Source organism: Perissodus microlepis, chromosome 10 (genome assembly GCF_051167445.1).
Source record: "Perissodus microlepis isolate ML-2025 ecotype Zambia chromosome 10, ASM5116744v1, whole genome shotgun sequence".
Lineage (NCBI taxonomy): Eukaryota > Metazoa > Chordata > Actinopteri > Cichliformes > Cichlidae > Perissodus > Perissodus microlepis.
Window position 1 is genome coordinate 27,657,355 of NC_140470.1, and position 27,962 is coordinate 27,685,316.

At 40.5% G+C, this 27,962-nt stretch overlaps 1 protein-coding gene across 1 annotated transcript in view; it reads right to left on the minus strand.

The window, feature by feature from the left end:
• Positions 1-2,660: 2,660 nt before the first annotated feature.
• Positions 2,661-27,962, minus strand: part of vps37d (VPS37D subunit of ESCRT-I) — a 52,071-nt gene continuing 26,769 nt past the window's right edge. Inside the window, exons 3-4 of the mRNA XM_084940897.1 lie at positions 24,852-24,934; positions 2,661-14,145 (exon numbers count right to left, since the gene is read on the minus strand). Of these exons, the coding sequence (XP_084797023.1) occupies positions 13,609-14,145; positions 24,852-24,934 (620 nt within the window). The 3' untranslated portion in view covers positions 2,661-13,608. The remainder of the gene's footprint in view (positions 14,146-24,851; positions 24,935-27,962) is intronic.

A 27,962-nucleotide genomic window follows, 5' to 3' on the forward strand; every position in this document is an offset into this window, starting at 1 on the left:
CACTGACTTACATTTGATTTTATTGCACAATTTGTACTTTACACATTGAATATTTCATCAGAGTGTGCTATAAACAGAACTGAAATATACCACAAGGATGTAGATAATATAACTTCAAATTGACTGATTTATGCGAAATGGGTGTATCATGTAGTAGATGCATTGTGCAGTACTGTGCATGCAGAGATAGGACAACCCTTAGTAGTTTGGGAGCTGGTGATCGGACTCCCAGGACATTTGCCCCTGAGTGCCACCCCAATCCACAGTTGAAAGAGGCCTTATACCCTCCTATGAGTGACGGGTCCACAGGAGAAGCAAGCTAACGTAGTTCTGGTACCCGACTGGGGCGTCTCCCATGTGAGGTCTGTCATGTAGCCAGGAGGAGGCCCCCTGGGCAGACCCAGGACATGCTGGAAAGGTCTTGGCTGGCTCTGGAACACCTCAGTGTCCCCCGAGAAGAGCGTCGACTGCCTCCCCCTTCACAACCCAGACCCGTGTAAGTGCCAGAAACTGGATGGATATAGGATGTCTATCATTCGCTGACAAAAATTAAAGCTGTTTTGTATTGCAACAGCTTTTGATTCTGCATTAGTGCATTTTTACCTTTGCTTGAGTATAAAGGATTATTTCTAAGATTTCATGAAACATAAATGAAATGTAAAACATAAGAGGCAATGAGGACTCATCCTGATGACTCTGTATAAGATGTTCGTCACATAGTCATGTTCTCCTAAATTGATGTCTGTTTTCAACAATACATAAAGATGCCAAAAAAGCTGAGACAGCTGGCCGAACCACCAAAGAAGATCAGACCACGGCTAGGATCAGTGCCATCTTACATTACAAAGAATTCATTCAGCAATAAAGACGGTTTTTTTTGTTGTTTTTTTCTCTCCCAACTGTCCCAGTTCTGCCAGCAGTCTCTCTTTCATATTCTCAGGGATGCTTGAAAAGGTTCATCCAACAAACTTTTGATGTTCACACTTTTCCCCAATGCCCCACAGTGTACTGATGGCAGAAGACAGAACCGACAAAACAACATCTGATAACATTCATCCACCGTTTCGGGGTGGATTGATGGACCTTGTTATGGCAGCACCGCGTCTCTGCAGGTGTTCCAACAGCAAGGCAGGCTGTTCATTTAAGACCGGCGTTCGACATTTTTGTCAGTGAGGAAGTGAGAGACTTCTGAAATGGCTTTCATCCCATTTGGATTTACAGAGGCAAGTTTACTGGGCTTCATCTGCATAACAATGAGCAGAACTGCTGAAAGAGATCGGCACAGTGAGTCTGAAGCAGCTGAATAGAAAAAATTAAGTAGACAGAGATGAGAGAGCTGAGTGGAAGGTGCAGAAGCTTTTGTTAATCTGGTAGAGGCCTGATTCGTTTATAACGACACACTTTATCCCCCAGTGCCATGGAGATGGAATAATTACACAAAAGCACTGCTTACCTTGGTTACTGTTGCTATGTTTGTCTAGTTTTTATTTAGAGGATGTTGTTTTAAAGTTTTGGTCACAGAACTTTGAAGTTCTAGAACTTCTGAGACCTACATAAGGCTTTAAGACCAGACCTGGGTATTGTACGGCTACATCCTGCCCTTTGGTTGTCCCTGACACTGAACAGACACTGAATCTGACTTTAATGCACTTGTTCAATTGTAACATTTATTCTTACCAGTCTCATGTCATTGGTGCCGTCCTCCACAACAGTCTCAGTTCCTACAAACTTAGGAAGTCATGCAAAGACATTCAAATATAACCTGTAAAATCACAAAGTTATGTAACACAAAATGCTAATGTTATCAGTGGGCTGTTAGCTTGTTAGCATCAGCTTAACATACATTTGGCTAACTGTTGCTGGAGTTCTTATGCAAGTTGGAGGGTGGATTTAAAAATGTAATTAGGAGGTTAAGTAATTTCATTATATATTTTCTCATTAATCTTTGGTTTTTTAAATGATGTATAAGAATTAAGAACATGCAGCTGTTCCCAAGAGTACTTTGATGCCTAATTATTTTTGATAGGTCATATTTATACAGTAGGAGGCGGGGCTTAACTGACATCAGACTAGTAAGAAAAAAATGCATTGAGAAAGCAGTGAGGTTATAAAAACTTTATATAGGGATTTTCTCAAGAAAATGACATGAAAATTTAATACCAGAATGTAGCCTTTGAAAAAGTGGGAGGTCAATGTTGAGCTCTATGGAAATCTATGGCAAAACCTTTTAAAATAACTTTTTCTTTTCTATTCATTTGATAAATTATGGTTTTATTTAACGTGTGGGTCGTTATTTTAGTAGTTAACACATGCACCTAATATTTTGAGAGTACTGTAGTGATGTTATTTATATGAATTATCACAAATTTACATTCAAGACTGGCTACAATGTGCAGATGTGACCCATTTTTCTACAACCATAAGTAATGCTCGCTTTATTCATCTTTTGTCCTGATTTATTTCTTTTAAAATTTGCATTTTTTTTCTAATTATGCTATAATTTGCTGTGATGCAAAACAATGGATCCAATATTCCACCATCAATCTGGATTCTGTTAGCACAAAAGAATTCAGTGTTCTGACTGTAGTCAATGAAGCACAACAAAAGAAATTCAAGAAACTGTAATTAAAAAGTAATAAAGTGAAGGACAGATTCACTCCGAATGTTAAATGTATTTTATTGTCAACTCCTCTGGATTCATGTGGGAAGCAAATGGAATTCATTTCACATGTAAACATGTTGTTTAAGGTCACTTGGATGTTGGAGTGTTGGCAGGAAACACACTGTAGCAACAAGAGATGTCATCCCACTGAAATTCTTCAATAGTATGTCAGCACGATCGTATTAGTAGATTTCTTATGTAAAGCTCAGCATGCACAAGAACTTTCCCAGCAGCCTTTATTTCACTGGATGAAATGAAAAAAACTGGGTCGGAGAAAAAATATGGATGGCTGAGCCTTTACTAAAGAACATTTAGTTATTTAATTATGTTTAAAACAACAGAAGCCTCATACTTAAACAGTTTAAGTCAAGATGATCCACATTTGGACAGTCACGATATTGATTTGATAAAAAGGCTCAGTATTCTTGTTAAACTCAGAAATCTGATTTCCAACCATGTTTGTAAGCTTTTTAAAAGAAGAATTAATGAAAGAGTTGTTTTCTGTATTAATTTCTGTTGTAGACATAGATGTATTTCCACTGATTGAGAGACTCTCATATGGTCAGTAAATACAGCTCATAAACAGTAAAGAGACCAGGAAGCCCCATCATCTGATGCTTTTGAACTGTGGGAGGAAACAGAATGAGCAACTTGCACTCCGACACCTTAGTCAGTCTACTCGCTATGTGATCAGTGCCAACCACTGAGCAAGTGTGCTTCCTTTTAATTAACTATTTAAGAACTAATTAATTAGTGAAGCTGATGGAGCTGCCTTTCATTTAGGACCTATTTCTGCGTTTTAATTACAGCTGTGATTTAATTTCGCCACCTTCAGTTTCCAACAAAACTGAGAGCAGAGCTACATGTTCATAATTTGAAACTATCTGTTGGCTCTCCTGAAAAACATTGTCAGTGAAGTTTTCATTTCATCACCTATGACTATGGAGTGCCAGGAGAGTCACGCCTAATCCTCCACACAGGCTCTTTTGTTTGTAAAATAAAATAATATACTATGAAATTAATCAATTTCCTGGGAAGCTTTTTTTTTTTTTTTTTTTTTTTTAGAAATTACTATACAATAAATTTGGATTGGTACTGAAATATGCCACAAGGACGGACAAATTGGACATCCTTGTGACATCTGGATTATTGGCATTGTCAGCATGGCTTACAGCACCTTTAATCTCTTTTAAAACAAATAAAAGCAGCTGCAAAAGGGGGACCCCAGCAGCTTTAGTAACACATCACAGACAAACAGTCTTTACCTACTCAACCTGTTATCTAAACCCCACATCAGGTTTTTCCACAATCTTGCCAATCAAAGGCAGTGGCATTTCATCAGGGCAAGCAAAACAGGCCCTGCTTGCCCTTCCATAAAGCTGCTATTTGCATCGTCGTTTGTATTACTGTCATCTTGTAGCTATTGTCCCTGGAAGCCCAGACAGTGGGGATGGAGTGTGTGTGTTTTGTGTGCATATAGACCAAAACCTTTTATTCTGCAAATTCTTTATTTGGACGCAGCCTCAAGTGGCCATAAAAGGAACTGCAGTGTTTAATACTTTGCGGTGGATTCATTTTTCAGCCCATGGTTGGCACACTGCTGGAATGAATGGCAGTGTAGGTTATCTACATTTATCAATTACTTGTTCATGGTAACACTGCTAAAAGGCAGACACTTTCCAAGGTAACCATGGTTACCATGCTCACCATGTTAGTCTACTGTTTCAGTATGCAAACACAAAGCTAAAGCCATGGGAAACATCCACTTTTTGCATTTAAACTTGATGGTGGTGCTACATGAAAGTTAGGAGATCAAAAGGAGAATCTCTAAACCAGGAGAAAACTTCATAGTGAACCTCGTGAAGCAGTCAGGGACCACTAAAATTCAGGATTTCACTTCAGGGGACTTGAATTTATGTATAACTATTAGTGCCCCCCCTGCAAGTCATCAACCTAATTATTTCAGTCTGGACCAAAAATGCTGGATCAGCCAGCAAACATACCGATCCCCAGAGTGAGAGTGGCTAATGTGCTAAAAATACTGATTAAACAAAGTTTAAATATGACCTAAGTGACACACTCTCCAAAAAAAGATGCAGGAGTCATGAGTGGAGCAGCTGCTTCTGCTTTAGAGCCTGTCCTCGAGGGCTGGTGTGCTAAATCCAGATGTCACAACTGCAGTGAAGAGATTGTGATATCTCAGTGTCAGGGGGAGGAAAAAGATGCACAGAGCTTTTATGCTATCCTTCCTAAAATTATGCCTTCACCAAACAAATTCAACAGGGATGTTGCTCACTGTGTTTCAGCAAATCAGATGTTCAGACAGCCTCTCTCAGTCGACCAGCTGTGCTGCCAGCAAAAATATTCATCACATACATGTTTCAGCAGCTCAACTACACAGAGAGGCTGTGTATGGCCTAATGTATTTGATGTAAATAATTTATGACTTTCCTCAGCTTTGCCCTAAAGAATGATTTATAAGAGAACAATAATGCATCATTGTTTGGTTTGAGGCATTAGTTTATTAGTTTTTTTGCCCGGCAGTTAACAGAAAGATTTATGAATGCCCGTATTTCCTCTCCCAGGTGGACCAGTGATATAAACCAGTGACCTTTCAGTCACACACCTGCTGGCACTAAGATAGGTGCCTTTATTCTTTTGAACTAATGGGGAGCAGAGTCTCTCATTTTATAGATTGCCTTCCCTGCAAAGGAATTACGCTTAGATCTTCATGGTCATCAGGGCGAGATTGAAACTGCTCAGTGAGGTGAATTTAGTTTTAAAACAAAACTTAAAAATTTAGTAGCTGTTTGATTTGAAGACACTTAACAACAGCTTCTGCAAATGCAGACGGTTAAAGCTTTTCTGAGTCAATTATCCAGGTCCTATAATACATCCATGTGCTCCCTCTGGAGGACTTCACCCAGGAACACAATGGGTTCATATGTGGTTTTGGCTTATCACACTGGAACAGTTTCAAAAGCAAAATGTTTAGTCTAACAGGACCCTGTATGTTGTTTTTGCATCCAACTTCCTTCTCGCCTCAGCTGCTCTGCTCAGTATGACGTTATTTCCGTAAAAAAATAACAGACTGAGTCGCTAAAACGAGGGCTGAAGGTAAAGCTGCTTCTGAAACATGGTGTGGTGCATTTGGTGGAACTGTAAACTTTACGGGCAGTTTGAATGTTTTTGCAGACCTTGCGAATTTTTGTAACCTGGTGTCGAAAAAGCACCGAGTGGGAGGTCGTTGCAACTGATGGAAAGATCAGACGCTCTACAGAAAATTTTGAAAAGTTTTCTGGGTTATGAAACCTGTTGTTTAGAAAAAGAGATTTTAATGAGTCGCACAGGTATTAATAGTTATTCTGCTGTGTGACCAACACACCGCAGCTTTGGTTAGCAGAATCAGCTCTGAGCCTAGTTTAATCCTGGGATATAAGCATTTCTTCTGAGACCATCCTCCTCCATTGTACTACAAGTTAAGGTGTAGATGTATTATCATCAACCAAAGTGGGTGCCTTAAATCTGCCTTCTTTTTAATGGCCACAAAGGGGCGACTCCTCTGGTTGCACAAAGACATCTGGTCCTGTATATATCTATTGGGAAAACAGCCCTCAGCTCTGAACTCTATAAACAGAGTTGGGTCGCTCAGTTTAGGTCAAAATAATTAAAACATTAAGCACATTTTATAAAATTTCAGACATGCCTTGGTTTGAAAACTCCAATATAGCGACAGCAAAATTGCTTGGATTAACCGATGGGTAATACCACCGTAGCTATGTTCATTTTTTTTATACTGTCCATTATGGTGATGTTAAGTGGCTATGTCAATAAATACATCTAAGGTGAACACGTGTTGAACCCACTATCCTGGTATCTTACAAACCAGGTGCTTTTTAACCTGAACTATTACCTTGTACTGTAATAGTAAAACAGGATGTTTTGGTACCAAAACCTTAAGAGAGAGAAAGTGAAACCTGATGTTTATATGGCATTTCAGACTAATTGTTTAACGGGAGAATTGTTCCTTTCACTTAAAAACAGTTTGGCTTTTATTACCTCAGGACCCTTCAACTGTGGCCACGTGTGGGGTCCTGACCTACATGTTGGGAACCACTGTTGCTCTACTACTTCCCAGTTGGGTTTTTATTTTTTCCCGTTTATTTTTAGTCATTTTTTTGAATGTTTTTCCTGTTTCCTCTGTGCAGCTCTGAGGTATACTTGACTTCTGTGTGCTTGTAACCTACTTAACTTTCTGTGAACAACTCAAAGTAAGTACTCACTTCCAACTGTAAGAAAGAGTCTGGATTTCAAGTTTCCGCATCCATGCAAGAAACTTCTGTTTAACATAACGTTGAAACGTCATAGCTCCATCCATCACGCCGGGGACTGAAACGTTTCCATCTTTGACAAGCTGCTGCGACTTGAAAGCTTCCAGAGAGGCTGGAAAATATAAAATTGTGTCTTTAGATCGTTCAGCTCAATTATTTTGGGTTGGAAAGTAGCCGTCACAGCAAATTAAAGCCATGTGGTGTGCTGCACAAAACCTGCTCTGGAGATTTTACGAAGCAAGCTCGGACTCAAATGACAAAACGTATTTACAGAAATGGCACCGCTTTTCTCTCAGACTCGGGACTTTTAATGGCATGTTGCCCTTTAACATGAATGTAATGATTCACTATCTGAATCATCATCTGTTTCCCTGCTGTGGGAGTTGACATGCTTTGTTGTGTATTCCCGCAGTTTAAATATGAGGCTTCTGCTGTCATTTTATTTTGAAAAGTAAAAGACCCTCAGAAATCACTCGAAGGAAGAAGTTTTTTAAAGCACACTCTTATTGTTTCTCCTCAGTAAGGTGACATTTACAGCTTTCAGCTCTTTGAGTGCTTCTGACAGCCACGTGGATCCAGTCACACATACTGTACTGTACCATAAGCTGATGCAGGCATGTAAATGACTCAACTTGGATATTATTAGCTCATCTTCACTCACTGTGGCGCTGATCAGCTTTGACGTCACTCATAATCATCTGGTGCGGGCGCCTGCAGCCACAGCTCCTCCACCGCGGATGCTGCGATGCAAATCATCTGAAATGTTTTGAGGCCGTTTGGCTCATAATTTAAATTATAAAGAGACATTAATTTATCTGTTTTATTACTCTTCTTTTTTGTTGTTTTTTTTTGGGAAAGGCTGCTGGGATGAGTCCGAGTTAGAAAAGAGACACACAATAACCAAACAAAAAGCACGGGCTCAGAAACAAGAAACAAGCACTTTACATCGTTTTTGAGGATTCTCCAAACACATTAAGCAGCCAGTCTTACACAAATCATCAGCATGAATAAAATCCCAGTGAATTTGGAGGGTAAAGGGGATTCAGACAGAGAGGGGGGGGAAAAAAAAAAAAAGGGGGGGGGGGGGGGGTCTCTAAGCCTCTGAAGCCCCAGAATCTTACTGCAACTATGGGATGCGCTTGGAGGTGATTTGGTATCGTTGCTCTGGTTATGGATTGGGGGGGGGGGGGGGGGGATCTGGTAAAGCAGTGGTTCTCAAACTTTTTATGGCATGCCCATCTTCAAAATGCCCACGGCCCCATGTCACAAGCTACAGCGGACAACTTCAAATGTTGAGTTTTTCACCCTTTAAAAGTGAAAAATATTAATTGTTGGTATTTTCTATTATGTAATTTGTCGGTAGATTCACACTGGGGGAAAAAATTAAAGGTGGAAGCCGACAGAAATGTAAAAAAAACAAAAAACAAAACAAAAAACGTGAAAGTTTGTATTCTGAAACAACAGAAAACATGAAAAACTGCAATTAGAAACATAAAAATAAGAACCCCCCCAAAACCAAAGAAACAGATACAATATTTAAAAATTATAATGTGTGTCCAGAAACTCAAGTCAGAACAAACTCTATACTACTATACTTCTATTTTCTCTACAAAAATCCTCCTGTTTTAGTTTCATTCCATACGTCCCCTCTGGACATCCACGCCCCACAGCTTGAGAACCACTGCCGTAGAAAGGGGCAACATGAGGTCCATGGCTTCAAGCTCGGCGTCACCTTGGGTCCATCTGTGCTACAGCTCAACAAGCAGCACCACTTTGCCCCACCCCCCAAAAAAGACCCTGAGTGGACACACAACTGCATGTTTGTTGAAGCCAGCGCCCAGTTACATCAGCAGTTTATGCTCAGATGTTTTTCAGATGTTAATTTTCTGTAAATGTTGCAGCTAAAGGAAGGTTTCAACAATTCAGGCTTTTTCCATATTCTTAGTTCTGCAGGAAAAACAGCAGAGAGGGATCAAACTATCTCCTTTACACTGATCATAGAGACATTTGATTAATATCTCAACTCGAAACGAAAGCATATCAGCATATTAAAAAAGTTCCTAATTATTAAGTAATTTGTGATTTATTATTTTTATTTGTGCACATTAACAGGATACTTTATCATTTAAGTTAGTGTGGCCCAAGGCATGAAGTCACATGTGGAAAAAAAATAAAAGTAATGGAAAGACGAGGTGAGATTCATCCAATCAACAATCAAAACAGAATCCTGGTGGGTCCATCTTTTAAATATTTATATTTTTCTGTTTTCAGATTGTTCTGGATGTTTGAACACCTGAACACAGACTTTAAAATAAAAATCTGAGGTATTCCCACGATTTTTATCGATCAACAACAACAAAATAAGACCCGTGAACACGTGAGGTTAAAACAGAGTGACTGCTCGTGTTTTTCTCCGACTTCTCGTCTGTTGTATTTACTTTATTGTTTTCCCAACAATAAATAAAAACACAAACAGCATAAAAAACAAACAGAAACACAGACACGTGGAAACAACAAACAGACACACATTAGTTCATAAAAGGCAAACATTAAAATGAAAAGGCGGGTTCATTTAGATCAGATGTAATGCGCCATCTGCAAGTTGCCTTTTAATAGCAGGAATACAAAAGCAAACCTTTTAAACCATTAAAAAAAAAAAAAAAATACTAAGATCTCAGGATACAAAAGGTGTTTGCACTCTTAAATCAATGACCGGTATTTTTTACCCAGACATTTTGAGTCTAATGGTGTGTTCAGAGTAAGTGCAAAGCCAGGTTTTGCCTCATGAATGAAATCACTTTAGCACGTTTTTTTTTTTATGTGGACAATGTGGCCACTAGCAGCAAGCAAGACAACTACTTTTATCCAGACTGCAGCAGATACAGATCCCTCCCTTTTTTCTGTCTATATATAAAAGAGAATCTCCAGCTGCTCACAAACGATTAGATTTTCCTCCTTTTCTGATCACTTGTGGCATCAGGAGAACACATGGGAGGGGGTCGAACGAATAGGGTTAAAATTTGCTTTAATGGACAGCGTTTAAGATTTACGGTCCTCATCTTTGAGGGTTAAAATACCGCAGAACTGACGCTGGCTCACTTGTTTACACTTTCGCCATCATAAAGATCTGCTAAGTTTTAAGGGGCCTTTAAACAGGAAGGGCTGCTTGCAAGGGTGCGGTCCAGGCTCCGGTTGCATGTACCACCTCCTCATGTCAACCAACAGTATCCTTTACTCTTATTGGTACGTGCTTCAATTTGCCTTGACTGCAAAGCCTAGAAAAGTTTTAATCTGGTATCTCTAAGTTTAAGTGGCTTTCTATGATTTCTGGTCACAGTGACGTTGCTGCTAGTCGCTTCCTGGGTGGACGCCCCTCGAGAACCAGCGGGCAAATCCTGTTGTACAGCAAGGGTGGCGACGCTTACACATCTAGTTGATTAATCGCTCGCATGCCCGTTACAAACATACAAGAACGTATTTTCGCCTCTCTGAGCGCTACAGGGTGCAAACTTTGCTTTGCGTTTACCCCAAACACACCACAACCTTCCTGCTTCTCTGTAGTGAGATAAAACCGTTTTCACATCTCAGGAGTCGACTTTTTTGAAATGAATGCTAGCGGATAGAAATGATGTGCAAAAAAACAAAAAATAATGTAAAAGATGTAAAAAACAAAAAAACAAAAACCAAAAACAAAACACACAACCTTTAACCCTCAAGCAACCAAGCTTTTAACTACATTTTGTACGGCTCTGTCCAAGTTTGTGGGGTTTTCTTGACCTGTGATGAAATTTTCTAATAATTAATAATAATTATGGTTTTAAATCACTTTTATCCACTTAAAAAAATGCAAGTCACTAGTAGTAGCCACAACAAAAAGAGAGGAAGAAAAAAAAATGTGGAGATTAAAAGTGAAAAATTCTAACAAATAACATTAAAAAAACAGAACTCTACATCATCTTTGCAGCACCAGTTCCAATAAAGAACAATGAAAAGTTGCAGAAGTAGATGGACGAACTCGTTTTCCCACACATGTATAAATACACAGCACTTGGTCACTTGAAGGTTAAAGAACTCAGAGCCTTGGAATCCATTCACACTTCTAGTGCAAAGTGTATATAACAACTCTTCCCATACCGTGACACGCTTCATGTAACTGGGCGCCGGGCTGTAAAAAGGCATTTTCATGTACTTCGTCAACTTTAGTAAGCACGTACATATGAGTTATTCATCAGCGAAATGTATGTTGAAGAGCGGAGTCATTACAACTACAATGCAAAGCTTTCCCCTCCTTTAAATGATGCAAAATGGCGTGATGAGAAAATGAAGGAGGAAACCTCCTCTCATTTTACTGAGGGCTCGCATTCTCATAGAGATCAAGTTTGCCTCACTCTGCAGCTCAGTTTGACGGAGAGAGAGGAAGAAAAAAAACAAAACAACAACAACAAAAATGAAAACAGCGGGCTGCTTTGAAAAGGAGAAGCAGCTCCTCATTTAGCACGGTAAACAAGAAGCTTTGAAGTCAGCCATTTAAAATAGGATTTACATGAATAAATAAATCGCTCACTGATGTGAGGCAGAAGGCTTTGGGTAATCGTCTGTGATTCTAACACACATGACACTGCAAATAACACTGCGAGGTTCAAGTCTGGGAATTATTAATAAATAACCACCTGCTCCGGTCTGCGCTGTGCCTTTGTTCAAACTTTGCTCAGCGGCCGCGAAGAATGAAAGTCGCTTTATTCGATGAGGCGACAGATGACGAGAGTTTATATTAAACGCCACTTTATTGATGTCATCGTTCACGTCGGTGACCGAGCGTCTCCGTCTGTCCTCGGCTGTACAAATTAACGACGACATACTCGTCCGTCTCGCCAGGCTCGTAGATGTGCTTCGCAACTCTGTGCTTCACCTCGATCTCTTTGAAATATATTAAAATAACAGTTAAAACTCTCACTAGGGACGGGGTTCGATAGCGTTTCAAGTGTCAGATCTCCAGTAACGAAAAGCTGCTGTTTTTAGTGGCAGCTTGATTAAATAAACATGAGCCGAGCAGCATAAAGTATGAAATATTAATTAAATGTATGTGACACATTTAATTAAAAGCTGCAGGCTACTGTACTTCACCAGCGACTCTAAAACGCTCGGGGTGATTTAACGAGGCAAATAACAGCACCGACTCCACGCTGGTGCGTTGCAGAGATGAGAGAACGGCCTGTCGTATAAATATGTTTGTTTATAAGCGAAATTCACGAGTGGCCCAGATCACTGGGGATAAAAACACCCATCTGAGCTGAACGTGAACAAGTCTGGCAGGTAAATACGAGACTATAACAACATGACGCTAACACAGCTTTCATGAAACTGTACTGGACTGTATGTCTGTGTAGTTTTACTGGTGTTGTTTGCAAGCTTCAGCCCGAATCAGAGTTTAAAATATCGAATATCACACTTTAACTGGTGCCCGTGTTCTTCCTGCAGGTCTCTATCCACGATCGCCCTCTGCTCTGCTGCTGGCTCTATTTTTCAGACATTTCTTTTACAGAAAGTTGAAAAGACGACATAATTTGCAGGCCAAGCAGGAAGTTTATGTCGCCGTATGTGCCTCAACAACCAAAAAAGCCAGAAAAATAAGATTTGTAATGGAGAAAAGCTCATGTTTTATTGAGCAACATAATCTTAGGCTATAAAAGATTTAACACCACACTATCACCGCTAAAGCTCGCTGGGTGTTTGGTGCCCTTCCACAGAATCCACGAGTGGACTATTTACTGGCATCTTTTATGTTGTGGAACAAAACGAGGAAAAAGTGTAAAGCTCACATAAAACACGGGCCTTAATTTGAGCGAAGAAGAACCGGAAGTGCAAAGTCATTTCCAGGTTTAAGACTCGTTCCTGCGGCTGTGAAGGGGAGAAGCACCTATCATCCACCTTTCTAACACAGCTGTGTTGATGGCACAGTGTTAATTTTTGTAATTGTTTCAGGCTCTCCGATTTCAATCTACCGATTTCTTGCAAACTTTTGCAGTTGCTCAAGTGACTTGGGTAGATCTCCAAGTCGTCAGGGCCTGTGAAAATTGTTATCCCAGCAGGTGGGAGAAAAACAAATATACCACCTAACACGCTTAAAAAAAAACCCCAGAAAACAAATTATTGTTAGTTTTTTCTTTAAAACAGAGTTCGGCTACTTATATCTCACAGGGTTAGAAAGTTTGGCACAAAAAAATCAAAGTACGAGAAGTTTTGGATAAGAACCTGAAAATGTTTGAGTGTGAAACTAAAACTTTGAACAAACGCCAAAGTTTTCATTTCAGCCCCCATCAAATCAAGTTTTCCTCCAGCTGAACCTCTTTCTGCTTTTGTTGTTCTTTAATAAAAAAAAGGCTTAATGAGAGATTTGTTTACCAGCTATCACAGCCCATCCCTAGCCCCCCCTGCTCGCCTTCCCTCGATGTGTTACGTTTGAGTGTCATGGATGGAGAACAGAAACGGACGTCTGCAGCGCTGCCCATCTCTCGATCAGTCTTTGCTTACATGATTGTGACAGCCACCGTTTGCTTCCAACGTCTCGGAAGACCTCTCGGCTTTTCATCCTCCCCTTGCTCCTCCTCCTTCGGCTTATCGGTACGGCGGTTCGGGCTGTTGAGGGTTCGGCCTGTAAAGCTGCTGCACTCGCACGGGCCGCCCGTTAGCCGGCCAGCCTCCCGATAGCTGTCCGATAACCCTGAGGCCCACCGCGTGGCCGTGTCCTGGAAGTGGGGCGCTGGGGCTGAGGATGTGGGTCTGTCCCAGCTGGGGCTCAGCGGTGGGGGCGCTACTTTGAAGGCATGGCGCCGAGGCGGGCGGGGAAACAGGGTAATGAGGGAGTAGAATGGCAGGCGTGAGGCCATAGCGCACTTGGAACACTCTAAGAGGTCCCTGCGCTAAAAAGCCATTCGGCCGCTGAGGCTCCTGCAGTTTTTCCGAGTCCTTTACCTCCGGGGCTTTGCACTCCTCCGCTCTCTTGGTTTTCCCCTGCTGCTTCCTGGCCTGAGCGAGCTCTTGCATCTTCTCTGCCTGAGCCCTGCGGATGTGATACGTCTTCCTGGAGCTTTGGAAGGAGTCCAAGAACTCGTCCAGGCTTACGTTTCCCCCCATGAACTTCTCCAGGAGCTCCTGTGAAGCAGGGTAGACAAATAAAGCAGCATCAGCAGACAGGACGTCACACTAAGCAGAGCGGGACTCGTTCAAACAAGCTAAATCTGATCAGGGATGTTTACCGGTGAACTTTGTCAGACACAATATTTAACTGCAACTAAATTTAATACTACTACACATGTCCTACAACTATTACTTCTGGCAAAGCTTCAAAGACTGTGTGTGTGTTCTCAGCACCATACAAGCATCGTCTGGCTGAACCGAGCACTGACAATAGAAGTTTTATTTATGGAGTAATCACTGAATTAATCACAGTCAGGTTTTTTTTTTTTTGTTTTTTTTTTTTTAAACACATACCGGAAACCAAAACTGAGATTTATTCCACAATACTTACATAGCTTCTTTAGAGTTCACCAAATTAAGTTTAAAACTTAACGATTAAAAGCAAGCTTACCCACTTTCTTTGCAAGCCTGGAGTTACTCCCGTTTGGTTTCCACACACCCACACAGAATTAACTGACTAAAATCTTTGCTAAAATTGACACTTCCTCCTTTCAAGTTGTTGAGCTCATTCGGCTGTGCAGCTGACAGTGTTTGATGTGCAAACTGAAAGCGTGCGCACACAATCCACTGTCAAACCACGCTCGGTTGTTTGTAGGTGTTTATTGTCTCCTGAGAGCACACAAAAAAAAAAAAAAAAAATCACAAAGCAGACGCCACTGTCTAAGAAAAGCTAGAGAAAATATTTGACTTTCGTGAGTGTAATCTAGGACATAATACGTTTTTCAGGTGCTTAAAGACGTTCAGATACCTCTGGTACGCCGACCTGCTCCATGCAGCTTTGAGCATTTAAAGTTGATGTAAATACGGATACTGTACATTTGTTAGACTTCTCTGTCACACATGCACACGTCCTTTAACTGCATTTTCATAGAAGCGGTATAAAGGTGGAGGTCATTTTCATGGTCATGTATACAAATAATCAGGTTCTAAACGGGATTTTAATTAAACATGTGCATGGCAAAAGCTACAAATGAGCAGTGAGGAGTGTGATCAGATGATAGTGAAGATCAGTGTGATCAGTGTGAAACTAGAGTTAATCTAACTCACAGCTTAGTGAGGACTGAACAGTGAACTTTTTAAAAATCTTGGCATATTTGTAAAGAAACAGATTCTGTTTTCAGGGACTGATTACTAATTTTTGGCTACATGTCTTTATTCTTTGACTCTACTAGAGCGGCTCGGTATGATCCAAAGATCAAAATAATCCTTGTGTATCTTACACAGCTCCTCATAAATCCCGTTTTTTTTAAAAATTGGCTTTAAAACCTTGAACTAATTAACAGAAAAAAACAACAACAAAACCCTGGAATTAAATAATAATAGAAATCGTCACATCTGAAGATCTGAATCTGGTAAATGTTTCGCTTTTTTTGCTTGAAAACTAAATTTGTTAATAAATTTGTTGCCAGATTTCTGTCAGGTGGCTGATGGATATTTTCAGGTCTAAATGTGTCCTCTGATGTCTCCTATAACCTGATTTCTACCACTGACCTGGTTTCTGCCACATGTGTCAAAGCACAGAGTGATGCAGAGAGCACAGGGTGACTGAACTGGACATCAACCAGCAATAAAACCTTCAATAAAACCTGATTTTTGATTCAAAACCTGCAATCTTTATTATCAGGTATTTGCATGTTCTTCTTTATTTGCTGGTATGTTGTGCATTAAAAAAAAATTAAAAAATTGGCCAGATTAAGAAAATAAAGTAGTACAATTATGTACTGCTGTGATGGTCCTGGTGTTTATAGCCTTTAATTGCCAATTTAATTGTTCGTATAATTATTTTATTTTATCCTTAATACTGTGATATATCTGTTGTCTAGTTCCTGTTTTATTTGTTGGTTTTGTCATACTTTAATGTTAGATATTTGTCTATCGGTTAATTTTATTTTGAAGGCTCTTTTTCTTGTCTCATATTGTCTTTACGTCCTGCTTTTGTTTCTTTCCCTCCTTTATCGATATCCTGTTTTTTCCTAAATGGTTTGCATTAACCTCCTAGGACCTGGCGTCCACATATGTAGACATCACATTTTGGGTTGTCTAGACCAAAATACAAAGTTTTGCTCTACAAGGGCCTGATATCCACCTACGAGGTCATTATACAGCCACTGTTCTATCAAAATTTAAAACAAATGTCCTCATATGTGGATCAAATTTTTCTGAGAAACAAAAATCAGGTTTAAAAAAAAAAAAAAAAAAAGTAATTCTTTGTTTTTACATTCATCAGCTCCTAATCAGCCAAAATAGCAAAGAGACATTAAAAACGCACACCATGAAAGAGTTCGGGTCTTTACGAATGGGAAGAAGTGGAGTCACCAGTGAACTGATGGACAGATGAGGCTGATGTTATTCTAATTAACTCTAACTTTAAACTTTTCAAGATTTAAATGTTCAATTTTAAAGTGACCAATCTGAATCATTTTATACATTTTTAATTTTAAAATTGCTTCCCACCATGAATTTGTCACGAATCTACTTCCAACAGCTCTTCATATTCTGTTTTTAAAGTTAACATGAACTGACCCACTGTGGAAATATCGTATTCTTCAACAGTACATTTAATTTTATTTCAATTTCATTTTTTGATCACTATATTGTCATGCTCTGTAGTACGCCATGGCTGACAGGCCTAAAGTAGCAGAATAAAGCAGATTTATTCACAAAATCTTTGTCTCGTCTTTAAAAAAAACTCCCAAAAAGAAACAAAACTAAATCTGATTAATAACAATAAATAAAACTGAAGGTACTTTGGAGCAAATTGTGTATTATAATACATTAATATCATTTTAGTAATAAAATAGTATTTTTGAATGATGTGCATCAGGGTTTTCTATGCTTTGTTCATGTTATTTCTTTGTTCTTTTAACTTTTAAGTTTTTTGAGGACTTAAAATAAACCCCTACACTTCTGTGAAGTACTTTGTTAAGAAATGTACGGTGTAAATAAAGTTTATTTTATTATTGCTATTTGACTGGATAAAAGTGAAGACAGTAAGGGATTATTTTAATCATTATAATCATAAAATAGCATAGGTTTTGATTTTATTCTAACTTGCCACTTGCCGTCACTGTATTAAAATGTTTTGCTGCTAGAGATGCAGCATTTACTGCTGCAGAAGTCTTCACTTTTAGAGTCTCTGCACAAAATATTTGAAATAGAAGATGTAAAAGCAGAAAGAAACTGAAGCATGGAGGCAACGTTTAAAGAAATATTCCTGTATGAAATATAACTGGGTCATAATTGACCCCCAGTTGGTGATTTGAGTTGCCAGAACAGCTTGGTCACGTGAGGGTTAAAAATGGGTCATAAACACTGTTTTTAATTTATTATTTTCACAGTAATTTTCTCAGTGGGTCAGAAGAGTTTGATACACAGGCGCATGAATTTGTGACAGTGAGGGGTTAAATCACAAAAACAGCTGTTAAAGCGGATGTTTACTCCTGCAGAGTACCCTCCATTAACAGTCACTGTCATGTGACTGGTGGATTTTTGGGTTTATTACGTTTCCTCCCGCTGTGTCTTCCCCCCACTGCGACTTGTGAGAGGTTCTCCATCTGGCGTGGACACCGTGAAACAAACAGAGCCCCAGTCCCCGAGAATACATTGGCCTTTCTGACAATAAACAACAGCTGCTACAGGCAGAGTGCTTTTAATTTCATCTGGAGTGAGCAAACTATACGTGACATTTTAGTTTAATGTTCATACTGAGCAGCACACGTCCAGAAACCAAAGTCAAGACAGGAAGAAGAGCCACGACTTTGACTAACACGCAAGTCAAACATCACGTATGAGCTGCATGCTTATCTATAATAAAGCCTGGCATCTTTCCTGGTGTTCCCAGCTTCTTAGCCGTTGAACACTAACAGCAGGTGATTTCTAACCACATGAACAGCTTCCATGGCCACAGTTATATAAAATCAAGCACCTAGCCTTACAGATTGCTTCTACAAACATTTGTGAAAGAATGGTTCGCTCTCAGGAGCTCAGTGAATTCAAGCGTGCTATCGTGCTAGGATGCTACCTGTGCGACAAGTCCAGTCATAAAATGTATTCGCTAGTGAATATTCCACAGTCACATGTTAGTGGTTTTATAACAAAGTCTAAGCGATTGGAAATGACAGCAATTCAGCCACGAGGTGGTAGGCCATGTAAAAGTCGGAGGATCAGTGGATGCTCAAGCACATAGCGCACAGAGGTCGCTGACTTTGTGCAGAGCTGTTATCTACAGACCTCCGAACTTCACGAGGCCTTCAGATTAGCTCAAAAACAGAACGTAGAGAGATTCATGGAATGTGTTTCCATGGACGAGCAGCTGCTTCCAAGCCTTACATCGGCAAGAGCAATCCAAAGCATCAGAAGCAGTGGTGTAATGCACATCGCAACTGGACTCTAGAGCAGCGGAGACGTGTTCTCTGGAAAGACAAATCGTACTTCTCTGTCTGGCAGTCTGATGCACGAGTCTGGGTTTGACGGTTGGGTTTCAGGAGTTGGGCCTGGAACCTTAGATCCAATGAAAAGAACTCATGCGTCCAACTTAGTGGGAACAATTTGAGGATGGCCGCTTACTGTTCCCACCTGACTGTGCAGCAATGCACAAACCAAGGTCCACAAAGACATGGTTGAGGAAGTTTGGTGTGGAACACCTTGACTGGCCTGCACAGAGTCCTGACCTCAACCCAACAGAACACCTCTAGGACGAATTAGAGGGAAGACCGTGAGCCAGGCCTTCTAGTCCAACATCAGTGTCTGATCTTACAAATATTCTCAAACACACTCCTAAACCTTGCACAAAGCCTTTCCAGAAGTGTTGAAGCCATCATAGTTGCAAAGGGTGGTCGACATCATAGACGTGCAAAGGCAGACAAGGCTTGTATACATTTTTATGTGAATTCTGTTTAGTCTACTTTAGAGCACCTGTCGGACCCCCAACATAGCTGAGCCAGCGCTTCTCCCTTTCTTGCTCTTACTTTTCTCAGGTGCGACTAACTTGCTGCCGTTTGTTTTATATGAAAGTGACAATCACATATTCTCAGCCCAGTAGTTTGCACCTTCACGAAGGTGCCCCTTGTTTGTGGCACACATTTCAATCCAACATCTGTACCTGTTACAGGAATTACGGTTTGTTTTTTTTAAGTACAGATGGTGTGGTAAGACATGGAAACCTACAAACATTTGCCACTAGTAGTCATTGGGCCAATGATAAGGGTTAGCTGGAATTCAAATCCTACAAATTTGCTCACTTTTCTCCAAGCCATCTCTTTTTTCCTGTCTAAAATGTTTGCCACACTGAGTTTTAGTTTAATGTAATAACCTTGGTGCCACATCTCCTTATAGAATGCACATTTTTTGGTTGTTATCATGTATTCGTATTTATAACAGCACAATACTGCTTAGGTAATTTTTATTTCTCATTTGTTTTAGTAAAAAATAATAACCTTGGTCTGTATGACAAAGACTAAACATGACAAGAACCAATGTTTCCCTCTGGGCTTTTGTCTGACAGCTTTTACACTTTACCAGCAGGCCTTTGGGAAAATGGAGCTGTGAACTAGCGTTGTCAACTTGAAAGAAAAATCCCAAACCAGTGTGCGCTGTGTTCCCTCAGCTCAGCAAGTAAAACAAGGTTAGCTCGGAGGCTGACAGGTGATTTAATCTATGCGAGCGTGGAAGCCAAACACACGTTTGGGTTTTGTTTCCTTCATCAGATATCCATCTTCATGTCGGTACCTGACGAGGAATCTTCCCTATATGGAAGAATGTTTGACTTAAGGCGACAAAATAAGAAGATGATGCTGTGCAGAGTCTTCGAGGGCTGGGATCCATTTGTCATGGTGGCCAAGAAAAAAGAAAAAAAAAAAAAAGCTTTGAGAAGTTTTAAGGCCACAGAGAGACTAGTGTGAATTAATCTGAGAGATGTTGGGAAACAGCTGTATCTGATGTCAGCTCTCCTGACGAACGACCATGAAAATCAAGATGGCTTCCCACTGAACCGACCGCTCTGTGAGGGCTTAATCTGAAATGAGATGCACACAGATAGCCGTGGAGACAAAACAGCTTCATCTGTATGGATTCGAGCCCAGTAAACTGTACAGCTTTTATTCAACGCCGACTTGAATATTTTTACAAATTCTTTCACGTGTCGCCCAATAGTTTAAAATCCCGTCAGCTGAAGCTGTTCTGAGGCTGTTTGTAAAGCAGCAGACCGGGATGTTTACCAATGTGTCTGCTCTCAGGTGTGCTTTCTCATTCAGTGAGGCTGCTTGGTTTGTGCTGGGTGTTGCTTAATCAATCAGCGAGCAGCCGATCCAATGACTGAGTCGTGCTGGTATTGATTGCAACCACACGAGATGGGGGAGGGAGGCGTGCTGGGCGGATCAATCTGAGCCGGGTGCAGAAGTGTGGGTTTGAAGGTGGGGATGAGACTCCCTCAGAGTCCTGATTGAGGCCAGAGGAGCGTGCAGGATTTAAACAGGACCGCTGTGTTATCGTGGCACGTTGTGTATGTGCTGCACATCGCCATGACAAAGATAAATGTCAAAACATCGCTGCTGAAGCTTTATTCCAGCAAAGGCCTTCCTCCAGTCTACTTATAAGTGTTTTATGTTTACACAGAGCACACTTTGGATACTCCAAGCACTCATAGTTTATACAGGATTGTGCAAATGTTTAGGCGCTACAAGTAAAGTAAGATCTTTAAAAGAAAAGACCAATACCAGTCATATAATCAAAGACTTGGTCATTAATTTCACACTAAGTGAAGGGGAAAGGAAAAACAAGCCTCCAACTAAACAGCAACCAGAAGAGCTAGAAAACCTTTTTTTTTTTTTTTTTTATCAGTTTGACTCTGTTTGGTGAAATAAGATGAGAATCCAAATACACTGCTCAAAAAAAATTAAGGAACACTTTGAAAACATCACATCGCAATTAAAAGAAAAAAGAAAAAAAAAAATCACGCTGATATCTACACTGATACGTACTCGATAATGTATTAGGAAGGAAAGGATGCCATATTGTTTGATGGAAATGAAACATGACTGATTAAAAAGTGTTCCTTTAAGTTTCTTTGAGCAGTGCATATGAAGTTGTTGAAAAGCCTTCCACACTGACAGGAGCCAGCTGACGTGTTTTGGGCATGTCGTACCAAGAGGAAACCCGGGGTAAACCCGGGATAAACTGGAGAGATTATGTCTCTTGGCTGGTTTGGGAATACCTCCGAAGTGCTGGAGGAAGAGGTCTGGGCCTTTCTGCTGGGACTGCTGCCCGCACAGCCCAGACCCAGATATGAATCAGAAAATGCACGCATGGTTTTATGGTGTATTACTGTATTAGAATAAATTTCTATAATGCATGAGATTATCACTGGTATACCAGTGCAGCTGGTAACTCATAGCTCAAACTAATCTTTATTTACCTCATACTGTACTTTGATGCAGCTTTTCACTCTTTACCATACTATATTATTCTACATATTCAAGCTATATCCTCCATCTAAAATGAGCCGCTTTAGCTCTCTTTTCCTCTGCCTCTACGTGAACTGTCTGCCGATTGTCCAACTATTTCTTCCCCATTTGAATTGTGTGCGTAAAGCAGAAAAAGCCTGTCAGTTTAATTCCAGTTGGGCTTTAAAAAATGACCGATGTGCTGTTGATAAACACTGCCTGTGAAAAATCCTCCACTAATCCACGATGAGCCGGCCAGGCAGGCGAGAGAAGTACGACTCCAAAAATCTACCCAGCACACGCACGGCACTGTCCACTGTTTAGTAATCATCTTAAATTGGACAGTCATGAAGATGGGATGAGCTGAACGTGCTCACTGGGCTGTGGATATTTGTCATGCCAGTGGATGATGGGAATTACACAGTACAGGCCTACATGCAGGTATTATTTACTACAGTGATGAGCTCATCCTGATCATCCATTTGCAGCCTGGTTTATTCCTGCAGAACAAATCAAAGGCACTGGCTAAATTATATTCTAGTGGACAATCAATTACAGACAGTTGTAACTGTGGAGTGTTCTGAGCTGCTGTGATCAGACTGTCCAAAAACATTGTTGTCAGTCTCATTTCTGCTGCTCATGCAGGCGTGTGTGGTTTGTTTGGATGTGGCGAATCTTTTAAACTAAAGTTTTTACTTACAAATTTTTATCAAGTTTAATTTACAAGACAGCCCATTTCTCCTTTTAAAGTCAACAGGCAGCTGTTTGGAATCACCCCACCAACACAGAGTGAATTTAGAGTTATTTGGAAACTATTTACATTTTAGTGAGTCATAGGATTTGGCCACGCAGAGTAAGGAATTAAGTAGGAACGAGCATCAACTTTTTGGCAATTAAGGAGATTGATCCCTTATGTTTGGAACAGACGTACACTCACTGGTCACTTCCTTTAGGTACATCTCTTCATTGCTCATGCAAATATCTAATCAGCCAATAACATGGCGTCCTGCTGAAGTTTAAACTGAACATCAGAAAGGTTATTGGTGATTGGCTGATTTACTGGGACTTTCTGTGTAGAGAAAGGCAACATGAACTCATAAACACTTGAGTAACTGCATCTCTGAATGCACAACATGTCAAAACTTGCAGATGGGTTACAGCAGCAGAAGACCACACGAGTGCCACTGTTGTCAGTGAAGAACAGAAAGCTGATGCTACAGTTCACACAGGCTCACTAGAACTGGAGGAGACAGAACACTCGGGATATTTTATTGACACACGTTCTGCCCTTCAGTATCAGTTGAGCATTGTTTAAAAACCACAGCCTACTCGAGTACTACTGCTGAACATGTACAACCTTTTACAACCACAGTGTACCCATCTTCTGATGGCTGCTTCCAGCAGGATAGCATGCCATGTTAGGGCTGTTCGATATAACGATATATATCGGATTACGATATAAAAACGTCTATCGTTTCATTTCAACGACGGTAACACCATCGCGTGTCCGCTTGTTTATGTTCCACATAAACCTTTCACAATAAAGCTCAAGATCCCGTTGAGACTTTTCAAAATAAACTGAATCACTTGAAAGAGCAGATTATTTACGGATGAGAATTAAAAAAGAGCCGCCAGGTGCTAAAAAAATAAACCTTAGACTCAAACGTTAGAACAGGCTTTTCCCTGCAGCACGCCGTGTAATAAATACTCACAAAGAAAACGGCGGCCGTTACAAATTATGCCTAACAATGTATAGTTTCATGCATCGGTTAAAACACTCGACTCCAGCTACATGACGCGCAGCAGGAAACACTTCACGCAAGTCGAGCTGCCCGAGATTCACAGAATTTACAGAAAATGTTACATTTTTGTGATTTATATCGTTATCGGGACGATAGAATTCTTATAGCGGGATATGAGATTTTGGTCATATCGCACAGCACTATGCCATGTGATAAAGCTCAGATCATCTCACATTGGTTTCTTAACATCATAATTAGTTGTCTGTACTCAAATGGACTCCACAGTCACAAGAGCTCAATCCAATAGAGCACCTCTGGGATGTAGGGGAACAGGAGATTCACATCATGGATGTGCAGCTGACAAATCTGTACAATGCTATCGTGTCCATGTGGACCAAAATCTGAGAAATGTTACCAGCACCTTGTTGAATCTAAATTAAGTAAGTAAGTAAAATTATATTTATATAGCACCTTTCAAGATAAAAATCACAAAGTGCTTCACAGAAGCTAAAACCTAAAAATAAAAATCAACCAAAAGCAAGTTTAAAAAGATGGGTTTTTAGCTTTTAAAAGCGACCACTGAGTCCACAGATCTCAGGCTCAAAGGGAGAGAGTTCCACAATCTGGGGGCCACAGTTCCAAAAGCTTTGTCGCCTTTTGTTTTCAGCCTCGTGTGTTGGACAGCAAGCAAGCCCTGGTCACATGACCTCAGGGACCTGCTGGGAATGTATGGATGTAAAAGTTCATGTTGGTGCTTGTCCAGGTGTATATTTGTGATGGACTGAGGTGAGACAGACCTGTACGTCTCCTGCAGACATGTCTGCTCTGTTTTTCTTAATCCTTAACTTAAAAAAAGTCTCTGCAAATCTCCAGAAAGGGATCGAGACAACGCCTGTTTTGCAGTGGCATGGACTGCATATTCTAGTCAGTGTTTTCAATGACAGTCAGGTTAGGATAAACAAGAGGGTCGGGAGAAAAGTCTGGAAAGATGAAAACATTTTCTGTCTTTCCTTAATCGCTTTCTGAAGCCTCACATTAATTTTCACATTGATCTATGTTGAGCTAAATTCTGTGTCTTTTCTCATCTAGGATATGGTGCTTCTTCCCTTCTTTCTGCCTGCAGCTAAATGGATTTGAGCACTGTCTTCAGAATTCAATGGTGCAAGGACACTTGGTAGTTATTGCAGAAAAATGGCAATTAACAGAGAGGCAGCAGTTTGAATGCAGTGCTGACTAAACACGTGTACGTGGGGGCATCGCTGCTGAGGCTGCTTTGGTGAAGTGGGTAGAGCTCACTGTATGTACAGCATGCCTCGTGGCTTTCGAGATCAGACAGTACAGAAGAGGGTGGGCTGTCAGCTAGACTAAAGGCTTTTGAGAAGCAGCCGCAAGAGTGCTGCCAACGTGATGAAAGACTGTTTGATTCTCTGCAAGAACAAGCGTAACCAGCTCCGTTTTCACAGCTTTTGCGCGTTTTTACCTCTGAATGCTCCTCTGCACGTGCCACCTCTTCCTGCAGGAGGTTCTGCGCCGTCTGCAGGCTGTGCTTCTGCACATGAGCCTCTGCAACGACAAAGAGAAACAACACGGATGCATGAAGATTACTTTAAAGGGAGCTGGAAAAGAAGAAAAAATAAATAAATCCAGAAACCAAGAAACCGCAGTAGAGAAAATTATTTTCCAAATCACAAAGAGCCTTTCGGGTATGTGCTGACGAGGAGACGCTGGTGATGGGGTGGGCGTTTTCTGGCTAGTAAAAAGGGGAAACAGCGGCTGTAAATATTCTACTTTGAGCTATTTTGGGAACAGTTTGGTTTGACCACGAGGTCAGGCTGATCCGGGGGCTCATTCTTGCCATTCTCTCATTTGCAATTTGCTTAGTTAACATCACAATGAGAGCACACTTGTGCTCTCAGATGGGCAAAAATACCTGCATTTTTATCATACTGACAAGTACATAAATGATTTAAGTCTCTGTCAATATGATAAAAACAAATGCAGGAAACTCTTAAATAAAAAGACGAAGACAGCAGCTCACAGAATCGTAAGAACTGCATCACAAATAAATGCAAATGCCACATCAGCATCGCATCTAAGCGAGTAAGCGGCGACGTGATGGCTGACAAGATTATGTTTCGATAACGCTCTAGTGGTTTGACATCTGGAAAAATCTCAACAATGACAAAGTCAGATGATCGGACAGGTTGTAGGCTTAGATCACTAATATGGACTTCAAGGTGAAGCCGAGTGAACCACAAGTGTCTAATGAACCACAGTGGTGCCACGCTCACGTCGTGCACCCGTTTGAAAGGCAGAGATGGGAAAAGATTACCATGTTTACAACCTTAAAAATGAAAGAAGACAGTGCTTTGATGACACAGCAGCACAGCGCAACAGTCATGCGAGTGAAACTATCACGAACACCAGACTGGTGGGTGGAAGGATGACGTCTGCTTCCTTTTTTCGGACAGAGAGCAAAGAGAGACAAGTTGCTCCTCAAGGGAAAGATTCATTATGCTCACTGTTCTTCTGTACGGGTTAGGGTCACCTCTGCTGGCACTAGCCATCGGTTTGGTATTGTTCTGGGGGTTTGTCGACCTCTTGGATTTTTGTAACCTGGCATATTGTGCTGCTGCTGCTGAATATACAAAAGGTATGGTTGGTTCAGTTTTTGCTGCCATTTTAATTAATCTATCAGCACAGAAGCTCTGATATTTAGATTTAAAGATTATACAGCGGGAAACGTTGCAACAGTTTGAAAACTCCATAATTCATAATCCATGCCCTAAGTGCTGGTATAAATGGTACACAGCTGTGGTGACGTCGCCGTTGACTTCCAAAGACCAGCATGGTGGTTATACTGGAGCCAGTAGTCTGCATATATTCAAGACCAAATGTACAACTGTTACATTTGGTTGGCATTACCAGTTCTTTTGTGTACATAAAAAACAAATAACAAAGTTATAAAGTTTAACAAAGTGATTAAAAACCAGCGGTGCTTTTTCTGCATTTCCATTTTGGTGTTTTCACCTCACATCAAGCCAGAGGCGGCTCTGAGAGGCGGCTACCCAACTAACGGGCAAACATCTTGTGACCAACAAGCTATTTGCCAACCAGCACGCCCTCCCAGGATTCTTCCTTTCTGATTAAAGACTAAGAAACTCGTGAAGAAATCTTTTCCCACTGACAGCAGTCTTTTTCCATCCAGATGACTGGTTCCTTGGCGGCCATTGAAAAATAAAATAAAAATGCAGCTTTACAGCGCTGTTTATGACTTGAACAAATGCCATGCTTATCCACATTACAAACAGGAAACCAGAGAATCAGTACATCATCACAATCACCTTAAACGTTTCTCAGTTTGGAGTTCATAAAGCAGCATCTATTGCTTTGCTGAACTCCCCCAAAGACTCCTACACTCATTTCTTCTCTCCGTCCCAAAGGTTGACACTAAATCTGGAAAAACAGCTGCAGAATGAAATAAAACTGAAGGAACTGATCTCAATGAATTTTAGGTGATTTTAAGTGACTTGGATGTAGTTACTCCAGGCTTTTAATGTTTTGCATGAATATTATCACCTTTGTTTCTGGAATAAAAACCATGATTAAAAATGAATAACTTAGTAAGCAACACTGAAGGTCATAAATTTGATAGTTGCTGTATTTCATTGCCTGTAATTAAGTGGTGTATAGATTTGAATGTGGACATACATCCTACTAATTTATAATATTTATGACTGTACTACTGTCTTTGTTGACCAGGACACTCTTGTAAAACATTCAAGTCTTTTTTCTTGGTTAACAAAAAAAAAAAACCTACTCATAAATCTCTCAGTGCCCCGTTTCTCTTTTAATGTCTCTTGTATTATTGAAGGGCTACACAGTTTGTGGTTTGTTTGCCTTGAGTTTCCAAAAACTACAACATATTCTGCACAGTGTTGTCCATAAAATCTTCTTATTTCCTCCAGTTTCCAACTTTTGGCTGGCAAAGCTCACATTTTCCTTCTGTGATGGACACTTATGAGCTAAAGTTACTCAGAGGTTAAAAGGAAATGTGCATGCAGACGCTTTAAAACCAGCTACTGGTTACTGATTGTAGTTTGTGCCAAATGATTTCCCCATGCCTCTGAACAGCAGGGGTTGTGACACAGACGGAGGTAATTCAGGAATTTGGGAGTGTAGCTGCCAAAATCTGCATAAAACAACACTCCTCGCAGTCAAAACTGAACACACAGAACTGATACACTTATTTTTAGATTTGGCGCGACCCTCACTTGCCAGAGGATGTCATTATCTTTGAAGCCGATTGTGAATAAAACTCCTTAAATCTCCTGGAAATCAAAGAAAAAAACCGAGAGGATCATAACTGTAGCACTTGCCTCAGAATAATCATTTCTCTTTGGCATCAAAGCCGTCTGCATGTCTATGAGCCTAGTGTAAACAAGGACTGCAAACAGCTAATCTGCCGCACTTCTAACGGTGCCAATTTGCCCAAATGAAAACAAAATGAGGTTCAGATCGCATCCCAAAGACAAACTCCTCGTTTTATTTGAAGATGCCTTTAGTAATAAAGACAAAAATGTCTAAAAAC